This window comes from Equus caballus, chromosome 7 (genome assembly GCF_041296265.1).
Source record: "Equus caballus isolate H_3958 breed thoroughbred chromosome 7, TB-T2T, whole genome shotgun sequence".
NCBI lineage: Eukaryota > Metazoa > Chordata > Mammalia > Perissodactyla > Equidae > Equus > Equus caballus.
In genome coordinates this window covers 81,091,256-81,110,565 of record NC_091690.1, presented here as the reverse complement: position 1 = coordinate 81,110,565, position 19,310 = coordinate 81,091,256, and the positions used below count along the sequence as shown (strand labels likewise).

At 39.0% G+C, this 19,310-nt stretch overlaps 1 protein-coding gene and 1 long non-coding RNA gene across 2 annotated transcripts in view; one reads left to right on the top strand and one right to left on the bottom strand.

Annotated features, from left to right (window-relative positions):
• The window catches only part of IPO7 (importin 7), a 50,322-nt gene extending 38,629 nt beyond the window's left edge, over positions 1–11,693 (bottom strand). The window contains exon 1 of the mRNA XM_023646027.2: positions 11,399–11,693. Coding sequence (XP_023501795.1) covers positions 11,399–11,482 — 84 coding nt within the window. The 5' untranslated portion in view covers positions 11,483–11,693. The remainder of the gene's footprint in view (positions 1–11,398) is intronic.
• LOC111774351 (uncharacterized) overlaps positions 1–19,310 on the top strand; it is a 94,827-nt gene that overhangs the window by 46,125 nt on the left and 29,392 nt on the right. The gene's annotated exons all lie outside the window — the stretch shown is intronic.

Here is a 19,310-nt window from a genome sequence, read left to right as displayed (position 1 = left end):
ACACACAGCCACCACAGTATTACAACTGACACATGTGTAGTGTGGTTCCCTGACCAGGAAACGAAACCAAGCTGCAGTGGTGAGAGTGCTGAATCTTAACCACTAGACCACCAGGGCATCATTAAGTAGAGCTAAAAACTGCTAATACTCAAATTTAAAAGCTGCTAACCGTAACACAAAACTACCTTCCTAGACCACTTCTTACCTTCCCATTATGTCATCAACACAGATAATTTGACATTCACCCTTAATCCATCTGATCAAAATTCTTCAATGGCCCCAACTCCATCTCCTTTAACTCCACTCTACTTATTAGTACTTACAACTTGCCAGACACTATAGAGATAAAAGAACACTATAAGGTAGGTTGGGAAATTAATTCTAATTGGACTAAAAGGTAAAATTTTGAGTTAGACCATAAAGGACTTAAACCCAGAAGATGGGGAGAAAAGATTTCTAAAAAGAAAAGAAGAGAGAATACAGCAATACATCAAAAAGATTACAGACCAGGATCAAGTGGGATTTATACCAGGGACACAGGGATGGTTCAACATCCACAAGTCAATCAACGTGATACACTACATTAACAAAATGAGAAAAAAAACCCACACGATCATCTCAACAGATACAGAGAAAGCATTCGACAAGATCCAACATCCATTTATGATAAAAACCCTCAATAAAATGGGTAAAGAAGGAAAGCACCTCAACATAATAAAGGCCATATATGACAAACCCACAGCCAACATCATACTCAATGGATAAAAACTGAAAGCCATCCCTCTGAGATCAGGAACAAGACAAGGGTGCCCACTTTCACCACTCCTATTCAACATAGTACTGGAGGTGTTGGCCAGAGCAATTCAGCAGGAAAAAGAAATAAAAGGAATCCAAATAGGCAATGAAGAAGTAAAACTCTCACTGTTTGCAGACGACATGATCTTATATATAGAAAACCCCAAAGAATCCATAGGAAAACTACTAGAAACAATCAACAGCTACAGCAAAGTTGCAGGGTATAAAATCAACATACATAAATCAGTAGCATTTCTATACACTAACAATGAACTAACATAAAAAGAACTCAAGAACTCAATCCCATTCACAATCGCATCGAAAAGAATAAAATACCTTGGGATAAATTTAACCAAGGAAGTGAAAGATTTATACAATGAAAACTACAAGACTTTCTTGAAAGAAAATTGATGATGACATAAAGAGATGGAAAGACATTCCACGCACATGCATTGGAAGAATAAACATAGTTAAAATGTCCATACTACCTAAAGCAATGTACAGATTCAACGCCATCCCAATCAGAATCCCAATGACATTCTTTACAGAATTAGAAGAAAGAATCCTAAAATTCATATGGGGCAACAAAAGACCCCGAATTTCTAAAGCAATCCTGAGAAAAAAGAACAAAACGGGAGGCATCACAATCCCTGACTTCAAAACATACTACAAAGCTACAGTAATCAAAACAGCATGGTACTGGTACAAAAACAGGTGCACAGATCAATGGAACAGAATTGAAAGCCCAAAAATAAAACCACACATCTATGGACAGCTAATCTTCAACAAAGGAGCTGAGGGCCTACATTGGAGAAAAGAAAGTCTCTTTAACAAATGGTGCTGGGAAAACTGGACAGCCACATGCAAAAGATTGAAAATTGACCATTCTTTTTCACCACACACCAAAATAAACTCAAAACGGATCAAAGACCTAAAGATTAGGCCTGAAACAATAAGTCTTCTAGAAGAGAATATCGGCAGCACACTCTTTGACATCAGTTTCAAAAGAATCTTTTCGGACACTATAACTCCTCAGTTGAGGGAAACAATAGACAGAATAAACAAATGGGACTTCATCAGACTAAAGAGCTTCTTCAAGGCAAGGGAAAACAGGATTGAAACAAAAAAACAGCCCACTGATTGGGAAAAAATGTTTACAAGCTACTTATCTGACAAAGGGTAAATCTCCATACTATATAAAGAACTCACACAGCTCAACAACAGAAAATCAAACAACCCGATCAAAAAATGGGCAGAGGACATGAACAGACATTTCTCCAAAGAAGATATAAGGATGGCCAACAGACACATGAAAAGATGCTCATCATCACTAATCATCAGGGAAATGCAAATCAAAACTACACTAAGACATGACCTTACACCCGTTAGATTGGCAAAAATATCCAAAACCAAGAGCGACAAATGTTGGAGAGGTTGTGGAGAAAAAGGAACCCTCATACACTGTTGGTGGGAATGCAAACTGGTGCAGTCACTATGGAAAACAGTATGAAGATTTCTCAAAAAGTTAAAAATAGAAATACCTTATGACCCAGCCATCCCACTACTGGGTATCTATCCTAAGAACCTGAAATCAGCAATTCCAAGAGTCCCATGCACCCCTATGTTCATCGCAGCATTGTTTACAATAGGCAAGACGTGGAACCAACCTAAGTGCCCAGCAACTGATGATTGGATAAACAAGATATGGTATATATACACAATGGAATACTACTCAGCCATAAAAAAGGACAAAATCGTCCCATTCGCATCAACATGGATGGACCTTGAGGGTCTTATGTTAAGTGAAATAAGCCAGACAGAGATAGACGAACTCTATATGACTCCACTCATAGGTGGAAGTTAACATATAGACAAGGACAACTGATTGGTGGTTACCAGGGGAAAGGGGGGAGTGGAGGGAGGGCACAAAGGGTGAAGTGGTGTACCCACAACATGACTAACAATAATGTACAACTGAAATTTCACAAGTTTGTAAACTCTCATAATCTTAATTAAAAAAAAAGAAAGAAAAAAGAAAAGAAGAGAGGCCAGCCTGGTGGCGCAGCAGTTCAAGTTCGCATGTTTTGCTTTGGCGGCCCAGGGTTCACTGGTTCGGATCCCAGGTGTGGACATGGCACTGCTTGGCAAGCCATGCTGGGGCAGGCATCCCAAATATAAAGTAGAGGAGGATGGGCACAGATGTTAGCTCAGGGCCAGTCTTCCTCAACAAAAAGAGGAGGATTGGAAGCAGATGTTAGCTCAGGGCTAATCTTCCTCAAAAAAAAAAAAAAAGAAAGAAAAAGAAAAAGAAAAGAAAAGCCCAGCCCTGTGGCATAGTGGTTAAGTCTGGCACACTATGCTTCAGCAGCCTGGGTTCACAGGTTCAGACCTACACCACTCGTCAAGCCATCCTGTGGCAGCCACCCATGTACAAAATAGAGGAAGACTGACACAGATGTTAGCTCAGGGCTAATCTTCCTCAAGCAAAAAAAGAGGAAGATTGGCAACAGACGTTAGTTCAGAGGGACTCTTCCTCACACACACATACACACACACACAAAAGTATGGGTTGTGTTAAAGAAATCAGTAGAAGAATCAAAGAGAACAGTGAAAGACAAAAATGAACAGGTAAATTGTGACATCAAGAACTAATAAGCGAGGGGGCTGGCTCCGTGGCTCAGTGGTTAAGTTCGCGTGCTCTGCTGCGGCAGCCCAGGGTTCAGATCGTGGGCGCGGACATGGTGCTGCTCGTCAGGCCACGTTGAGGTGGCATCCCACATCCCACAACTAGAAGGAAATGCAACTAAGATGTACAACTGTGTAAAGGGGGGGGGGGGGGGTTTGGGGAGATAAAGCAGGGAAAAAAAAAAAAAAGATTGGCCACAGTTGTTAGCCCAGGTGCCAATCTTTAAAAAAAAAAAAAAAAAACAACTAATAAGCGTGAACTTTTTAAAAAAGTTTTTATATGATCAGATCTATGCTGTAGGAAGATAAGGTCTTAAAGCAGCACGAAGGATGTAATTCTAGGACAGATGACCATAAAACATTACAGGTGGAAAACTATTATTACAACAAGTAATAATAAGCCTGGAAAACTTCTACTCCACAGGCAGCTCCCCCTTCTCCCCAAAAAAGTCTAACTTTACAAAAGAAAAAACGGAAAAACACATATACCCATATAAACAAATTTCCCCTGACCCTTCTACCCTTTTAACCTACAATTTTATCCCCACCCTCTTACTAGCATTCCGCTCACTAACCCTGTAATCAGAAACTGCTTTCTCCAAGGTTACCGATATTTTGAAAGCTTCCTCCCCCAAAGTCTTCATTTTGTTTTAACTTCTCTTATTTAGAAATGTCAACAACCCTTTCCTTTTCTTAACTTATTTCCTTTTCGTAATAAGCTTTTTACTTATTACGAAAGTAATTCATGTTCACTAGTAGAAAACTTATGAAATTCATTTAAGGAAAAAGGAAACTAAATTACCCACAACCAATCTTATTTGAAATTCCTTTTCTTGGCTTCCTCCTACTTCGTGCACAGTTCTCCAGTCTCCTTTTTCCCATGTTTCTCAAAGTCCCAAAAATGAGCACGGCCCAAAGTGTGGCCCTCCAGTTCACCCCTCACCTCTGGATCATACTCCCTTCCTCTCAATTCACCTGCAGAAGACAAATCACTTTTTCATCGCTGCCTTTTCTCCTAAACTTCAGTTCCACATTCCCAATTGCCTGCTAGACATCTTCTCCTTGATGTTTACCAGCTCCTCAAACCACACTTAAAACTTAAGTCATGTTTTCTCCAATATCACTTTCCCTTCTAGACCCACATTTTCCAATGTCAATAGCTTTGAAAGCTTACTCTTTAAGACGTAATTTTTTATTATATCTCTCCACTGGAATGCAACCAAAGAGACCTTCAATTAGCTACTGTACTTTTCACCATTTATAAGGAAGAGAGGCTTAAGAGCACTGTGATATCAGAGTTTACACAAAATGAATAAAACCAGATAACTTCAAGAGCCAAGGGATTTCTAACCTCTCTGCTTTACTAAAGAATTTGACGGGGCCGGCCCCATGGCCGAGTGGTTAAGTTCGCAAGCTCCACTTCGGCAGCCCAGGGTTTCGCTGGTTCGGATCCTGGGGGTGGACATGGTACCACTCATCAGGCTGTGCTGAGGTGGCATCCCACATGCCATAACTAGAAGGACCCACAACTAAAAAAATATACAGCTATGTACCGGGGGATTTGGGGAGAAAAAGCAGGGGAAAGAAAAAAAGGAAGCCTGGCAACAGTGTTAGCTCAGGTGCCAATCTTTAAAAAGGAAAAAAAAAGAATTTGACAAAGGCAAATATTATACATATTTTACCTAGATGAAATATGAGACATAGTGAGGGTAAGTCATCATACTGGTAGAATCAGGACCAAGCTGAGACTCTTCACTGAGTCCACCTGCCTTTCATTAAATAGCAGTAATACTTGAATGCTTTCCAACTAAGGAGTTTAAAAAAAGTCTTAATTATAAATTACTTGGTGACCAAAAGAAAAAACCCACTTTAAATCACTCATCATTAATGTGCCACTGACAGAAACAATAAGTAAAGGATATATGCATCTATTAGATCTGAAAAAGAAAATTGTCTTCTTACAAATATTAACAAGGTGTTATCTTTCTTTCAGATCTTTAACATGCTGTGTCACTGAATTACTTCCTGTCTAAAAGCCAAAGTATTCAGGGACTTTCCCTCTCCCAAATTCAAAACAGCATCTACTTCACAATATTCCTAATTCAGGAATGTTACCTGCTCAGACTACAGACTATTGTGTCTTCAAAAATATACACTATATTCTCAGAAACATTTCACTTAATTTCTAGACATGCCAATTGTCCTGTAAACACGCCGTCATTTTGCATTTTCCAGACCGAAGATTTTCATTAATTAAGCATTTCATTAAATCCTTTAATAAAATGAAATGAAATTAGCCATTTATAAATAAAATATTTCAGTTACAGTAGTAATAGTAACCATCTGTGAAAATCCCAGAAGTGACTCAGAATAGTTTATGAATTTAAAAGATAAACACAAAATATCAAGAAACTATCAAAGCTAAGCCTGCTTACTTTTTCACATACAGCACGTGAGAAAGCACCATTTCTGCCTACATAACCATTTTACAGCACATTAAGCCTAGGAACTGAGGGTTTAAAAGGCTCCTAGGTAAGCCTTCTAATTCCACTTAGGGCATTTTTCTTGGCTGCAAATATATAAGGGAGCGAATATTGGTGCTGAGATCATATCTGCCTTAACCAAAGTCAGATTTAATAGTTTCCTCACCTAAAACTTACACAGCTCTATTACAGTCTGACCACGTGTACTGTGAAGGCTGTGTTGACTGTGGAGCTCCAGAAAGGAAGAAATCATGAATTTCTTATTTCTTCGTATCTACCACTTAGCTTTGTGCTTAGCACAAAAATATTTGCCATTAAATGAACCAGAATGGGAACTGTCATTCAGGACAAATATTTAAAAAAATTTTCCTGCCATTACATTTAAAACTTCAGTTCAGGGGCTGGCTCCGCAGCCAAGTGGTGAGGTTCGAGCGCTCCGCTTCGGTGCCCAGGGTTTCACCGGTTCAGATCCTGGGCGTGGACATGGCACCACTAGTCAGGCCGTGCTGAGGCGGCATCCCGCATGCCACAATTAGAAGTACCCACAACTAAAATATGCAACTATGTACTGGGGGGATTTGGGGAGAAAAAGCAGAAAAAAAAAAAGATTGGCAACAGTTGATGGCTCAGCTGCCAATCTTTAAAAAAAAAAAAAAAAAAAAAACAACTTCAGTTCGAATGCAAGTTTCACGAGAGCCAGAACTTCTGTCTTGTGTACAGTATTGGATCCCCAGCATCAACGACAGTATTTGCCTCCTGACAGACATGCAAATATTTTTTCAAATATTTTTAAATAACAGAAAATTATTTGCTGAGTGTCTGCTCTCAGCTAATACCAAAGGATTTTTTAAAAAAGAAAAAAAATCTTGATTTAAAGATTTTATTCCCACTGGAGATAAACAAGTTCAAAATCAATGAACATTTAAAGTAGAAGAGACAGCAATCATCTAGTTCAAATAAAATTAAAATAGCTAAAATAAAATGTAAGGAAGGATATATAAGACAAGGTGTTAAAAAGATGAGTTTTGAATTCACATAGTACCACAGAAGGTCAGAGTAGGAAAAGATGGCATTTAAGATGGAATTGATAAGATTTATGGGCAGCAAAAATTTTAGTTTTAGGTGATAAAAGCTTAACTAAGAGGAAGGGTGGGCAGCATGAGTAAAGGTTTGTACACAGAAAGGTTTCCACTGAAGAACACTGGCAGCTAAAGCAGGAGGAGAGCAGAGAAACTGTTGTCTATTGTAATAATCTGCCAAAAACCTTCAGAGGTGTTGTATTTTTCTCTTACAAATGAAGAAACAAGTATTTCTGAGTGTGTGTGTGCGTGTGTGTACATGTAGGAAAGGACAGTCTTTGTATCCCCAAGAGCAAATAGTCTTTGGAACATAATAAACAATTAATGTTGAATGAATACTAAATGTCACAGATTTTAGATTACCTAAACAAATTCTGAAAAATTGCAGTTCCAGATATACAGAAGAAAATTAATCTCAAAGTAAAGAATTTAAATGACAAGTGACAGATTCCTGTAACATAAATTTAAAGATTCAAAGATGAGTATTCTTAACATTTCTATTATTCAAGCTCTTATTTCTCTTTGCATTCAACAACTATTTACGGAGAGCCTATAATATGCCAGACACTGTGATTATAATTGTGCCGATTTTCATGTTACAATAAGGCTATCTACTAGTGGTCTCAGTGTCCAAAGAATATGCACTTTGTCCTTTCTCCATTAGTGCTGATCATTTTCCACTGAAATGTATAATTACAAAGTTAGTAGACTGAGGTAGGAAATAAAATGTATGGCACGTTGGATTGGCTAATCAACTGGCACTTATGTAGTAGTTCAAACAATCTGGAGAGAACTTAGCAGGTGCCAAACACTTCCCTAAATTTTTCACATGCATCATCTCACTCAACCCACATAACACAATGACATACATACTATTACTACTTTCATTTTACACAAAAGGGAAATGATGCTTAGCAGTTAAGTAACTCTTCTAAGATCTCCCAGCTAGTACAGAACTCTTCAGTAGTTTAAAAAGAAAATCAAACGGCGAATGGCATTGTCAATTATACATCCAAGAATACTTGTACTTGCTAATGGTCTTCTCCAGTCTTTGATGCAAAGCTTGCTACATGAAGATATTTCAAATTGGGACATGACAGTGAGTTCCAAAATTATAATGGCAGTTCAAAAAAAAAAAGGATCAAGGAGGCTGGCCCAGTGGCACAGCGGTTCAGTTTGCACATTCAGATCCCAGGTGTGGACTGATGTACTGCTTGACAAGCCAAGCTGTGGCAGGTATCCCACATATAAAGTAGAGGAAGATGGGCACAATGTTAGCTCAGGGCCAGTCTTCCTCAGCAAAAAAGAGGATTGGTGGCAGATATTAGCTAAGGGCAAATCTTCTTCTTCAAAAAAACAAAGGGATCAAAATTCATAACATACTACGGAGTAAGTCATTAGGGAATACTAAGTCAGATGTATCTTGAAAATATCTGCCAAAACCAGAGTCCTTACTGTGGTCTCTAACAGTCTAACGGAACTTTCCTAATTTTATCTATACATAAGAAATATACAAACACCCTAAAAATCTGTGAGGTGAGGGAAGTATAACAGAGCTAAAGCCTATATTGTTATCTAAAATAAAAAGAAGTCAGTAAAGCTTAACACTGACAAATCAAAGAATTGCAGTAACAAAAGACAAAAATTCCTGACCTCATGAAACTCAAAAATTATACCGGAGAGAATAATAAGCAAAATATGTATGATAAATCAGTGCTATAGAGAAAAATAAACAAATGAAGGGAGATAGGGAGTATGTCAGTCCGGGAACTCCTCAGAGATAAGGAGACAGTTGGACAGTGACAGAGGGAAGTGAGAGAACAAGTCTGGGAGATAACTGAGTAACAGGGGCTACAAACAGATGGAATAGTTAAGGGTAAACACGCTGAGGCAGGAGCACTTTGTTTTTAATTATCTGCACTATAATACTTTGATAAAATTTACAATTTTTACAGAGTTATCGATTACTTGATTTAGCTGAAGAGATTCATTCAAATGTCAGTATCTTTTTCTGTTAACTAAATGAACCAAATTATAGCTTCAGTTGAATGAGACATCATGGAATGACTGGTTCATCCTATCTCATCCAAAGCAAGAGTCTGCCAGAAAGAAAATGTTACTTCCTCATTCTTACTACAGTCAAGTTTCTTCAAGACTGACCTGGGATCTATTTCTTAAACCAACGTTCTGCCACAAGAAAGTTAAAGCAACAAGTATTCAAATAGAAGCACTTCATTAAGATAGAATGAAGATTAGAGATGAAAATAAACATTCTACTTAATAGAAGAGTTACCTTAGGAAAATTACTAAAAAATCTAGGTGTAATAATTGAATGAAATTTGCAAAATGTAAAAAGCTAACAATCACAGATTGGCCAGGTACCAAATTTTCTTTGGCAGAAAAGATAAGCACTGTTCACTAGTATTCCAAAATCCTGACAGCGGCTAACAGCTAAGTAAAGAATGTTTTCAATACTATTTTGGTTATCTGTTTATCTTCCAAAAGCTAGCTTATGAAATACTTATCCCATGTCTCTATTACAAGATATTAGTGCATATAACTAGACATTCAATACCTACTTGAGGAATAAGTGAATTTCAAATTTGCAGGAAGTATTTTTTATCCAATTTTTCTACAAGAGACAAAACTCTTTCTTTCAAGTAATAATTTTTAAAATTAGTAATTACACACAAGTACGTTTAGTTAAAATAACGTGCTATTAGAGCAAAGTCATGGTAGAAATCACTATGAATAACTTTCAGGAAGTCTAGCCTGTACACGCATTAATACTTCATAAACAAAATAATGTTCATCTTAACCTCTCACAAAACAAATCAAAATAACAAGTGATCAATAACTCCCTCCATAGTTTAGTAACGGTTCAAAGTGAGAATCTGTTTCAACTCACTATTTTATATCTGAAAGAAACCTAAGCTCCTCCCAAGGTGATTTGAGCCTACGAATTTGAGCATCACTCTTGGTATGATCTAATGATTGTCTCATTTACATATCAAATATTTAACTTTTTATTTTGAAACAATTTTACACTTAATTTGTCTAAACTCTGTGGGTGGTCTTCTTAAAATATAAGTTCCTTGAGGGCAGGGATCTCTAAAACAGCATTGAACATCAAAGATGTTCAATTAGGAATGCTCTTGCAGCTTTTTAAAGTCAATATAAATAATGTTTTTAAATGATTTACCTACCAGCTAAGAGGAGCAGAAAATAACTGAATTTCTACTTTAAAGGGGGACTTCTTTTTACATTTAAAAAAACCTCACTAAAGCTGGCAAATTCAGTAGTATACCAAAAGACGATTATTAACTGGCATAGGAAGTTACAGCGGTGCTTTTAAGAAGCCTTTAAAATACTCACTAAAATATAAAAAGTTACAGACATTTAGAAACAAAGAATGAAACTGAAGATAGTACAATAAAATACCCACATAATGAGGCTGTGTTCCAAGTGGTGGTCCCCCCAAAACATGGGAAAAATAGAAACCAACTCTCAGCGAGTTGATACGGAGCTTGGCACGTTTCAAGGCACACTCTCGTACGCTGTCTCACCTGACCGTCACGGCAACCCTGTGGCCTAATTTTATGAATGGGGAAAAACTCAGCATCAAAAGGTTAAGCAACTTGCCCAAGGTCAGTCAAGAAACTGGTGGTGCAGCTCTACCTAGAAGGATGCGCTTCACCTGACATTTTGCACTACATCGCCCTTCCTCCCCAACTGAAGCAGTATCAGAGCAGAAGAGCAGTGAATCGGACTCGTGGGCAGCCCGCACTACCCTCGCCCTACCAAAGAGGCGGGGGCTTGCCTCTGAAGGCTCTTCCCAGCAGCTCAGCCGGAGAGGAGAAAGTTGTGCAGGTCACTGATCAGCACAGGGAAGTGACAGGCTGACAGGCGCAGTCCCCAGTGGACCAGCTCTGCAGTCCCAGGAGCCCCTCCAAACCCGGCGCCGGCCACAACGCTCCCGGAAACGCCTGAAAAACCTCCCAGTGAGTTTCGCCCCCTTCTGGGCGCGAGGAACGAGCTGGGAATGAGCCAGAGGGCGGCCGGCCACCCGAGCCAGCCATGTGTCCAGCCCGTCACGCCCGCCTCGCCTCAGCCGGCTCCTCATGTCTCGACCGCAGCCAGAGGCCCAGCTCAGGATCCGACGCGAAGGCTGCCCTGGCCGCCGTCACCACCGCAGCAGCCTGAGGCGCCCCGGCGTGGCACTCGCCGACAAGTCCCCGCCCCACCCCTCCAGTCGGGCCGCTCAGCGACGCCGTCCGCGCCTCCGGCCAGGCCAGAAGGGCTCGGCCTGCCAGTCTGCCCGCCCGCCCGCCGCCGCCGCCAGCCCGGCGTCCTTACTTCATTGAGCTGGCGCTCCGCGGCCTCACGCAAGGCTGGATCCATGGTGCCCCGCAGGGCCTCGATAATGGTATTGGGGTCCATCGCAGCGTGGACTCGGTCAAACCCGAGGCTCGGGTGCTACTGGGCCAGGAAAAGCGCCGCTCACTGCGCACATGGACCCGCCGCGCTCCGCAGCGGCAACCGGCGCGAAAGGAAAGAGAAGCGCCAAGGCCCCGGATAGAACCTCTTCCCCTCGGCGTGGAGGCGGGAGATGCTCCGACCACTTCCTGTCGGCGCGCCAGCGGAGCACCTTGGGAGATGTAGTCCGCATGTGCACTACGTAGCCCACGTGGCCCTGAGCTGTCGCTCCTACGGACAAGTCTTGCTTCAAAAAGGAAAAATGGAGTTCAATAAATATTTTAGTGAATAAATGAAGAAAGGAATGAACTAGTAATGACTTGTTGGTGGCTGAGCCGGAATTGAAACCTCAGTCTTCATGATTCCAAAGCCAGTCCTCTTTGCACTGCTACCTATTTTAGATTCCAGAATTAACTTGTACATCATGGAATTGTGACAATTACAGCATAACACAATGTATGTAAAAGCACCTGACACATAGAAAGTGCTCCAAAAATGTTAATTTTCTCTCCCAGAAGCTGAAAGGGAGAAGGAATGGTAGTGGAAAATAATGGTTTTTAAGCAATAGTACTGGGAACTGGGAGCCAGTAAGGTTTGCAGATCTACAGCTGGAGTGGGGCCTGTGTCTCATGCTTAGAGTTCATAGGGTACTAGAAGCTGTCAAGGAGCCAGAGTTCTTTTATCCACACAAGAAGCTTGGCTCCAACACCCTTCAGAAGCTTAGCTGACAGCATGATCAGCACACTCAACTTATTTGTAGGTTTATTTTTATTTTGTCAAGTTAGTGACACAGAGAATATGACTTATATGACTGGAAATTTAGATGTGAGCTCCTCCATATCTATCTCTTTGTGGCGGACACAGAAATGAGTGTGTGCTCAATACATAAATGTGTGAAGATTAAAGAAAGAAGCGTTATTTTAGGCCAGTATAAACCTAAATAGGAAAGCTTGCCTCACCCCTCAATTCCAATTCCTTGTGTCACAGCCTATATAGCTATCTACGCCATCCTGGGTAAGCTTAGTATGAGGAATTCAGAAAAGCCTGAAACACAGAATTTCACAGTTGGTTTTGAGCTGGAATGGTATTAGAAAAAAATCAGGAAGAGATAAGGAAAAATGTAGAGGTGATTTGCTTAACTGATCTTATAAACAATGGTTCTGGTGTTCAAACAGAAAAAAACATGTCTGTCTGTAGGTACAAAAGAGGAAAGAGAGGTTCAAGGAGTGACCATAATAGCTATAATATAAGGGAATGGAAAGAATTAATCTTCCCCTTACAGCCCTCATTGGAGGCTTTGGTGGGTGAACACTAATGACAAGGCCCTTGATGATAAGTACCAAGCACCCAAAAGCATCTTAAGGCCCAGACTGATCTGTCTGAGGTGACCGGATTTTGTGAAGACATCCCATAGCTACTGAAACCTCAAACCTATACTTCCTATGTTAGGCCTGTTTCAGATATCCAAAACATTTTAGATGAAATTTTTCATGAAATTCAGTTTCTTCAGTAAAGGTAATCATTATATTTGTAACTAAGTGAAATTCATTTTAACACCTAGGTAAGATTTTTACTCTAAACAATTCAAAATGTAAGGGGTAAAAAAAGACATGGAAGCTAAGAAAAGAGTTATTGATTATGTTCTGAGGCATAGACAAACGGTGCTGCCTTGGGTTAAACTTTTATCTCACTGGCTCTCATTTTTTTGTTTCCATCTATAAAATGAATAAGTGATCCTATCCTAGGCTCCCAAATTTTCTTCTGAGAATCAAATGAAGTTAGAAAGCGCTTTGTGGGCTGGCCCGGTGGCGCAGCGGTTAAGTTTGCTTGTTCCACTTTGGTGGCCTGGGGTTCACCGGTTCGGATCCCGGGTGCAGACATGGTACCGCTTGGCAAAAGCCATGCTGTGGTAGGCGTCCCACATATAAAGTAGAGGAAGATGGGCATGGATGTTAGCTCAGGGCCAGTCTTCCTCAGCAAAAAGAGGAAGACTGGCATTAATTAGCTCAGGGCTAATCTTCCTCAAAAAGAAATAAATAAATAAGGCCCAAATTAAAAAAAAAAGTGCTTTGTGATTACAAAGTTCAGTACAAAAGAATAAATTGTTATCGGTATTATGGAAATGGCTGAGGAGAAAGGAAGGTAAGAGGGCAAGGAAGGAGAGTTAAAGAAAGTGAAGAACTGGCTTTCTGCAGAGCATCCTTCCCAGCAGCTGTAAATCTGCACATTCAGCAGCTTGGTACCATGTGTCTAATGCTTAGCATATGCAAGGAAAGGTAAAAGACAATCTTGTACTGAAATTGTCACACAAAGACCATTTTAATACTGCATTTCTTTTAAATACACTGACCTACACAAAATTGAAGTTGATGCCCTAAACCATATAAAAAATTATAAAGATCAACTTCATCAAGGTATGCTTTACATAAAATTCAGTGAATTTTCACAAAGATACACACCCATGTAACACCACCACAATTGACACATAGATTATCTCCATCAGCCCTTCCCAGTCGATTAGCACATTCTCACCTCGTGCCACATATACCCACAGATGTGCTTTCTATCACCAGCAATTACACTTGCCTTTCCTAGAGTTTCATATAAATGGAATCATTCAGTAAGTGCTTTTTGTGTCTGGCTTTTTTCACTCACTCTAGTGTTTCTGAGATCATTTGCACGATGTTGAGTTTATCAGTAATTCCCTCCTTGTTGCTAAGTGGCAGTCCATTGACAGGATACATGACAATTATCCATTCATCTGTTGGTGGACATTTGGATCATTTTCAGTTTTTTGCTATTGTGAATAAAGCTGATATGTACTTTTGCGTATAAGTCTTTGTGTGGATATATGTTTTCATTTCTCTCCTAAATAGCTAAGAATGGAATGGCCGGTTTGTGTTGTAAATGCATATGTAAATTTATAAGAAACTGATAAATAATTTCTCAAATTGGTTGTACAATTTTACATTCATACCAGCAATTTATGGGCACTCCATTGTTCCACATCGTCATCAACAGTTTGAATTCTCAGTCTTTTTATGTGTATCTAGTGGAGTGGATATGTAGTGGTACGTCATTATGCATGTCATTATGCACAATATGCATTTTTCTGGTGACTAACAATGTTGAGCATCTTTTCATGTACTGTTAGCCATTTGTATCATCTTTTGAAAAGTGTCTGTTTTGTCCATTTTTAAAATTGGGTTGATGCCTTACTGCTATTGAGTTGTAAGATACCCTGGGTACAATTCCTTTCTGTCAGGTTTCTCTATTGTGAATATTTTCTTTCAGTCTGCATCTTTTCATTTTTTTCATTGATCTTTCAAAAAGCAGTTTTCTATTTTGATAAAGTCCAATTTATCTATTGTTTCTTTTATAATTGTGCCTTTTATGTTCTATATAAGAAATCTTTCCCACCTCAAGATTGTACAGATATTCTCCTAGAAATTTTGCAATTTTAGCATTTATATTTCGGTCTATGATCCAGTTTCAGTTAATTCTTTCGTATATGGTGTGAGGTAAGGGTTGAAGTTAATTGTTTCTGCATGTGGATATCCAATCAACACAGCACAATATGTTAAAAAGTTTATCCTTAGACCAGTGAATTACCTTGACCCCTTTGTTGAAAATCAATTGACCAAATATGTATAGATCTATGTTTGAACTCTCTATTCTGTTCCATTGATCTATTTATCTGTCCCTATGCCAATATCACTATGTCTTGATAAACGTAGCTTTCCAATAAGTCTTAAAGTCAGGTGGTGTAAACTCTCCAACTTTGTTACTCCTTTTCAAAATTGTTTACACTGCTATAGGTTATTTGCACTTCCAAATACATTTGGAAAATTCAGCTTGTTAATTTCTAGCTTAAAAAAGTCTGTTGGGGGCCGGCCTCATGGCCAAATGGTTTGGTTTGCACGCTCCACTTTGGTGACCCGGGGTTTTGCCGGTTTGGATCCTGGGCACAGACCTAGCACTGCTCATCAAACCATGCTGAGGAAATGTCCAACGTAGCACAACTAGAAGGACCTACAATTAGAATATACAACTGTGTACTGGGGGTCTTTGGGAAGAAAGAAAAAAAAGGAAGATTGGCAACAGATGTTAGCTCAGGTGATAATCTTTAAAAAAAAAAAGTCTGTTGGGATTTTGATAGATATTGTATTTAATCTATACACCAATTTTGATAAAATTAACATCTTAACAATAATGAGTATTCTGATCCATGAACATGGTATAGCTCTCCATTTATTTATATTTAAAAATTTCTCTCAGCAATATTGTTGGTTTTCAATGTACAGACCTTGCATATATTTTCTTAAATGTATCCCTAAGTATTTCATGTTACTGTTAATGATATTTTAAAATATTATTTTCCAACTATTTGTTGCTTGTATCTAGAAATGCAATTGATTTTTGTATTTTGACCTTGTATCTTGCAATCCTGCCAAGCTAACTTATTGAATTTAGTAGTTTCTCTTCTAAACTCTTTAGAATTTTCCGTTTATATAATTAGATCTTCTGCATATAAAAACAGTTTTTCTTTTTTCCCATTCTTTAGCCATAGATTTTTCATAGTTTCTCTTTATCAGATTGAAAAATTCTCTTTTGTTCTTAGTTTTCTTGGAGTTTTTAACATGAACAGGGGTTGAATTCTGTCAAATATTTTTCTAGAGCTACTGATATCATCATATGGATTTTCTTCTTTATTTTGTTAATGTGTTGAATTATATTAATTGATTCTCACATATTGCTTTCCTAGGATAAACCTCACTTGGCCATGGCATATTACCATTTTTATATATTGCTGGATTCAATTAGCTTTTTTTTTTTTTTGAGGATATTTGCAACTATCTTCATGAGGGATATTGGTTCATAGTTTTTTTCCTGAATGTCTCTACCTGGTTTTACTATCAGGGTAATGCTGGCCTCATAAAAGGTACTCCTTCCTCCTTTGTTTCCTGAAAGAATTTGTGTAGGACCGGTATTATTTCTTCCTTAAATATTTGGTAGAATTCAATAATGAGACAATCTGAGCCTTAGAGTTTTCTTTTTGAAAGATTTTGAATTATGAATTTAAGTTTTAATAGATACAGAACTATCTACTTTTTCTTAAGTCATTCTTGGCAATTTGTGTCTATCAAGGAATTTGTCCCTTTCATCTAAATTGTCAAATGTATTAGCATAAAGTGGGTTCATAATATTCACATATTACTCTTTTAATGTCTTCAGTATCTGTAGTGATAGCTCTTCTTTCATTTCTGATGTTATTAATTTGTGTCACATTTTGCTACTTCCTGCCAGGTCTGGTAATTTTTTATTAGATGCTGGATATTGTGAATTTTATGTTGTTGAGCAAGTAGATTTTCTTGTCTTTCTTTAATGAATGTTTGGCGTTGCCCTGGTAGGCAGTTAAGTTATCTGCGGTTCAGTTTGACCCTTTCAAGTCCTGTTTATAAGGTCTCTAAGGGTAAGTCTAAGTTAGCATTTATTATAGGCCTATTTTACAGTACAACTAAGGTGTGGCTTTTGGGGGCTTCTATTAATGTCTCAAGTGACCAACAAGGTCCTGTAGTGTGGCTGGTGGGAACTCTAGGATCCCAGCCCAATGAGAACACTAGGAACTGTTCAAGTCACAGCTTGCTGGTTACTATTTGCCCAATCTTTGAAGTTTCACCCCATGTATAAGCATCCTAATATTCAGCAAAAACTCAGAAGGACTCCATGAGGATTTCTTGAGCTCTTTTTCTGTGTAGTCCCCTCCTTTTAGAAACCCTACTCTGCTGTCTCCATCCACCTTGGCCTTCTTAAACTTCAAACTCTGTCTCCTTGACTCAATAAGACCGCAGTGTTCTTTATGGCAACCCCTTCCTGCCCTTGGTCCAGATCATGCCTTCAGACAGAAAACTGGAGAAACTATAGGCTTACCTCGTTTGTTTTCTTTCTCTCAGAGATCACAGTCCTAACCTGCTTCTGATAACGGTTGTTTCATACAGTTTGTCCAGTTTCCAGTTGTTTACAGCAGGAGTGTTCACTGTTCACCATGCAGCAGAAGGCTCTCTGTGGAGTTTTTAGCTACTATGAATGGATAGACACTCCCTTTATCACCTAAAGTATTCAGGGTAACCATTAGGATCAAAAGAGAAATCACATAGCAGGATTATTCTTTTAACTCACAGTAGAAATTTTCCTTTTACCTCCCCACACATAATGTAGGAGAGATATGCTACTTACTTTGCACAGTCCTTTAATATGCACAGCCAGCACAATAGGCAGATTGAAGGTGGGGAGTGAGAATACATGTGAGGCAGCTTTGGCCCCAGTATCGTTGCCTCAGGTCAGCATTTCCGAGGAAGGAGGTCCGTGCTTGGGTATTCGGTAGCCTTCATTTTCTAGGAAGGCAGTCTAATTGAGAGCTGACCTAGAAACACCTAGCCCTTACCTGGCAAAAGTTATTCTCCTTGGGCATAGAGTTTCGATACCATTGTGGTTTAGTAGAAGAATTAGCCTCACAGGCAAACAGACATGGGTTGAATCTTGAGTCTACAACTTCCTAGCTTTGACATGACTGAGGGCCTCGATTTTCTCTTCTGTAAAATACGAGCAACAGCAATTCTATCATTAGGTTATTGTAAGATCATTTCTATCAAGCAGTTAGCACAAGCCCTGCACACAGAGTACAGATAACTGAACAAATGGCAATTTGAACAGACACCTCACCAAAGGTATACAGATGACAAATAGGCTCAACATCATTAGGGAATTGCAAATTAAAACAACAATGAGGTACCACTACACACCTATTAGAATGGCTAAAAATCCAAAACACTGACAACATCAAATGCTGCTGAGAGTGTGGAGCAATAGGAACTCCCATTCATTGCTGGTGGGAATGCAAAATGGTACAGCCACTTTGGAAGACAGTCTGGCAGTTTCTTACAAAACTAAACATACTCTTGGCATACAATCCAGCAATTGCACTACTTGGTATTTACCCAGATGAGTAGAAAACGTATGTCCATACAAAAGTCTGTACCTGAATGTTTACTATAGCTTTGTTCATAATTGCCAAAACTTGGAAGCAATCAAGATGTTTTTTCAACAAGTGAATGGATAAACAAACCATGGTACATCCATACAATGGTATATTACCCAGCAATAAAAAGAAATGAGCTATCAAATCACAAAAAGACATATAGGAAATTTAAAAGCATATTGCTAAGTGAAAGAAGCCACTATGGAAAGACTATATACTATATGATTCTAACTATATGACGTTCTGGAAAAGGCAAAACTATGAAAAAAGTGAAAAGATGAGTGGTTGCCAGAGGCTCAGAGGAGGGAGAGAGATGAATGGGGGAAGCACAGGGGATTTTTAGGCAGTGAAACTATTCTGCATGATACTGTAATAGTGGATATATGTCATCACACATTTGTGAAAACCCATAGAATGTACAACACAAAGAGTGAAGCCTAATGTAATTTATGGACTTCCGTTAATAATATATCAATATCAGGGCTGGCCCTGTGGCCGACTGGTTAAGTTCCCACGCTCTGCTGCAGGCGGCCCAGTGTTTCGTTGGTTCCAATCCTGGGCACGGACGTGGCACTGCTCATCAAACCACGCTGAGGCAGCGTCCCACTTGCCACAACTAGAAGGACCCACAACGAAAAATATACAACTATGTACCAGGGGGCTTTGGGGAGAAAAAGGAAAAAAATAAAATCTTTAAAAAAAAAAATAATATATCAATATTGGCTCATCAGTTATAACAATGTACCACACTAA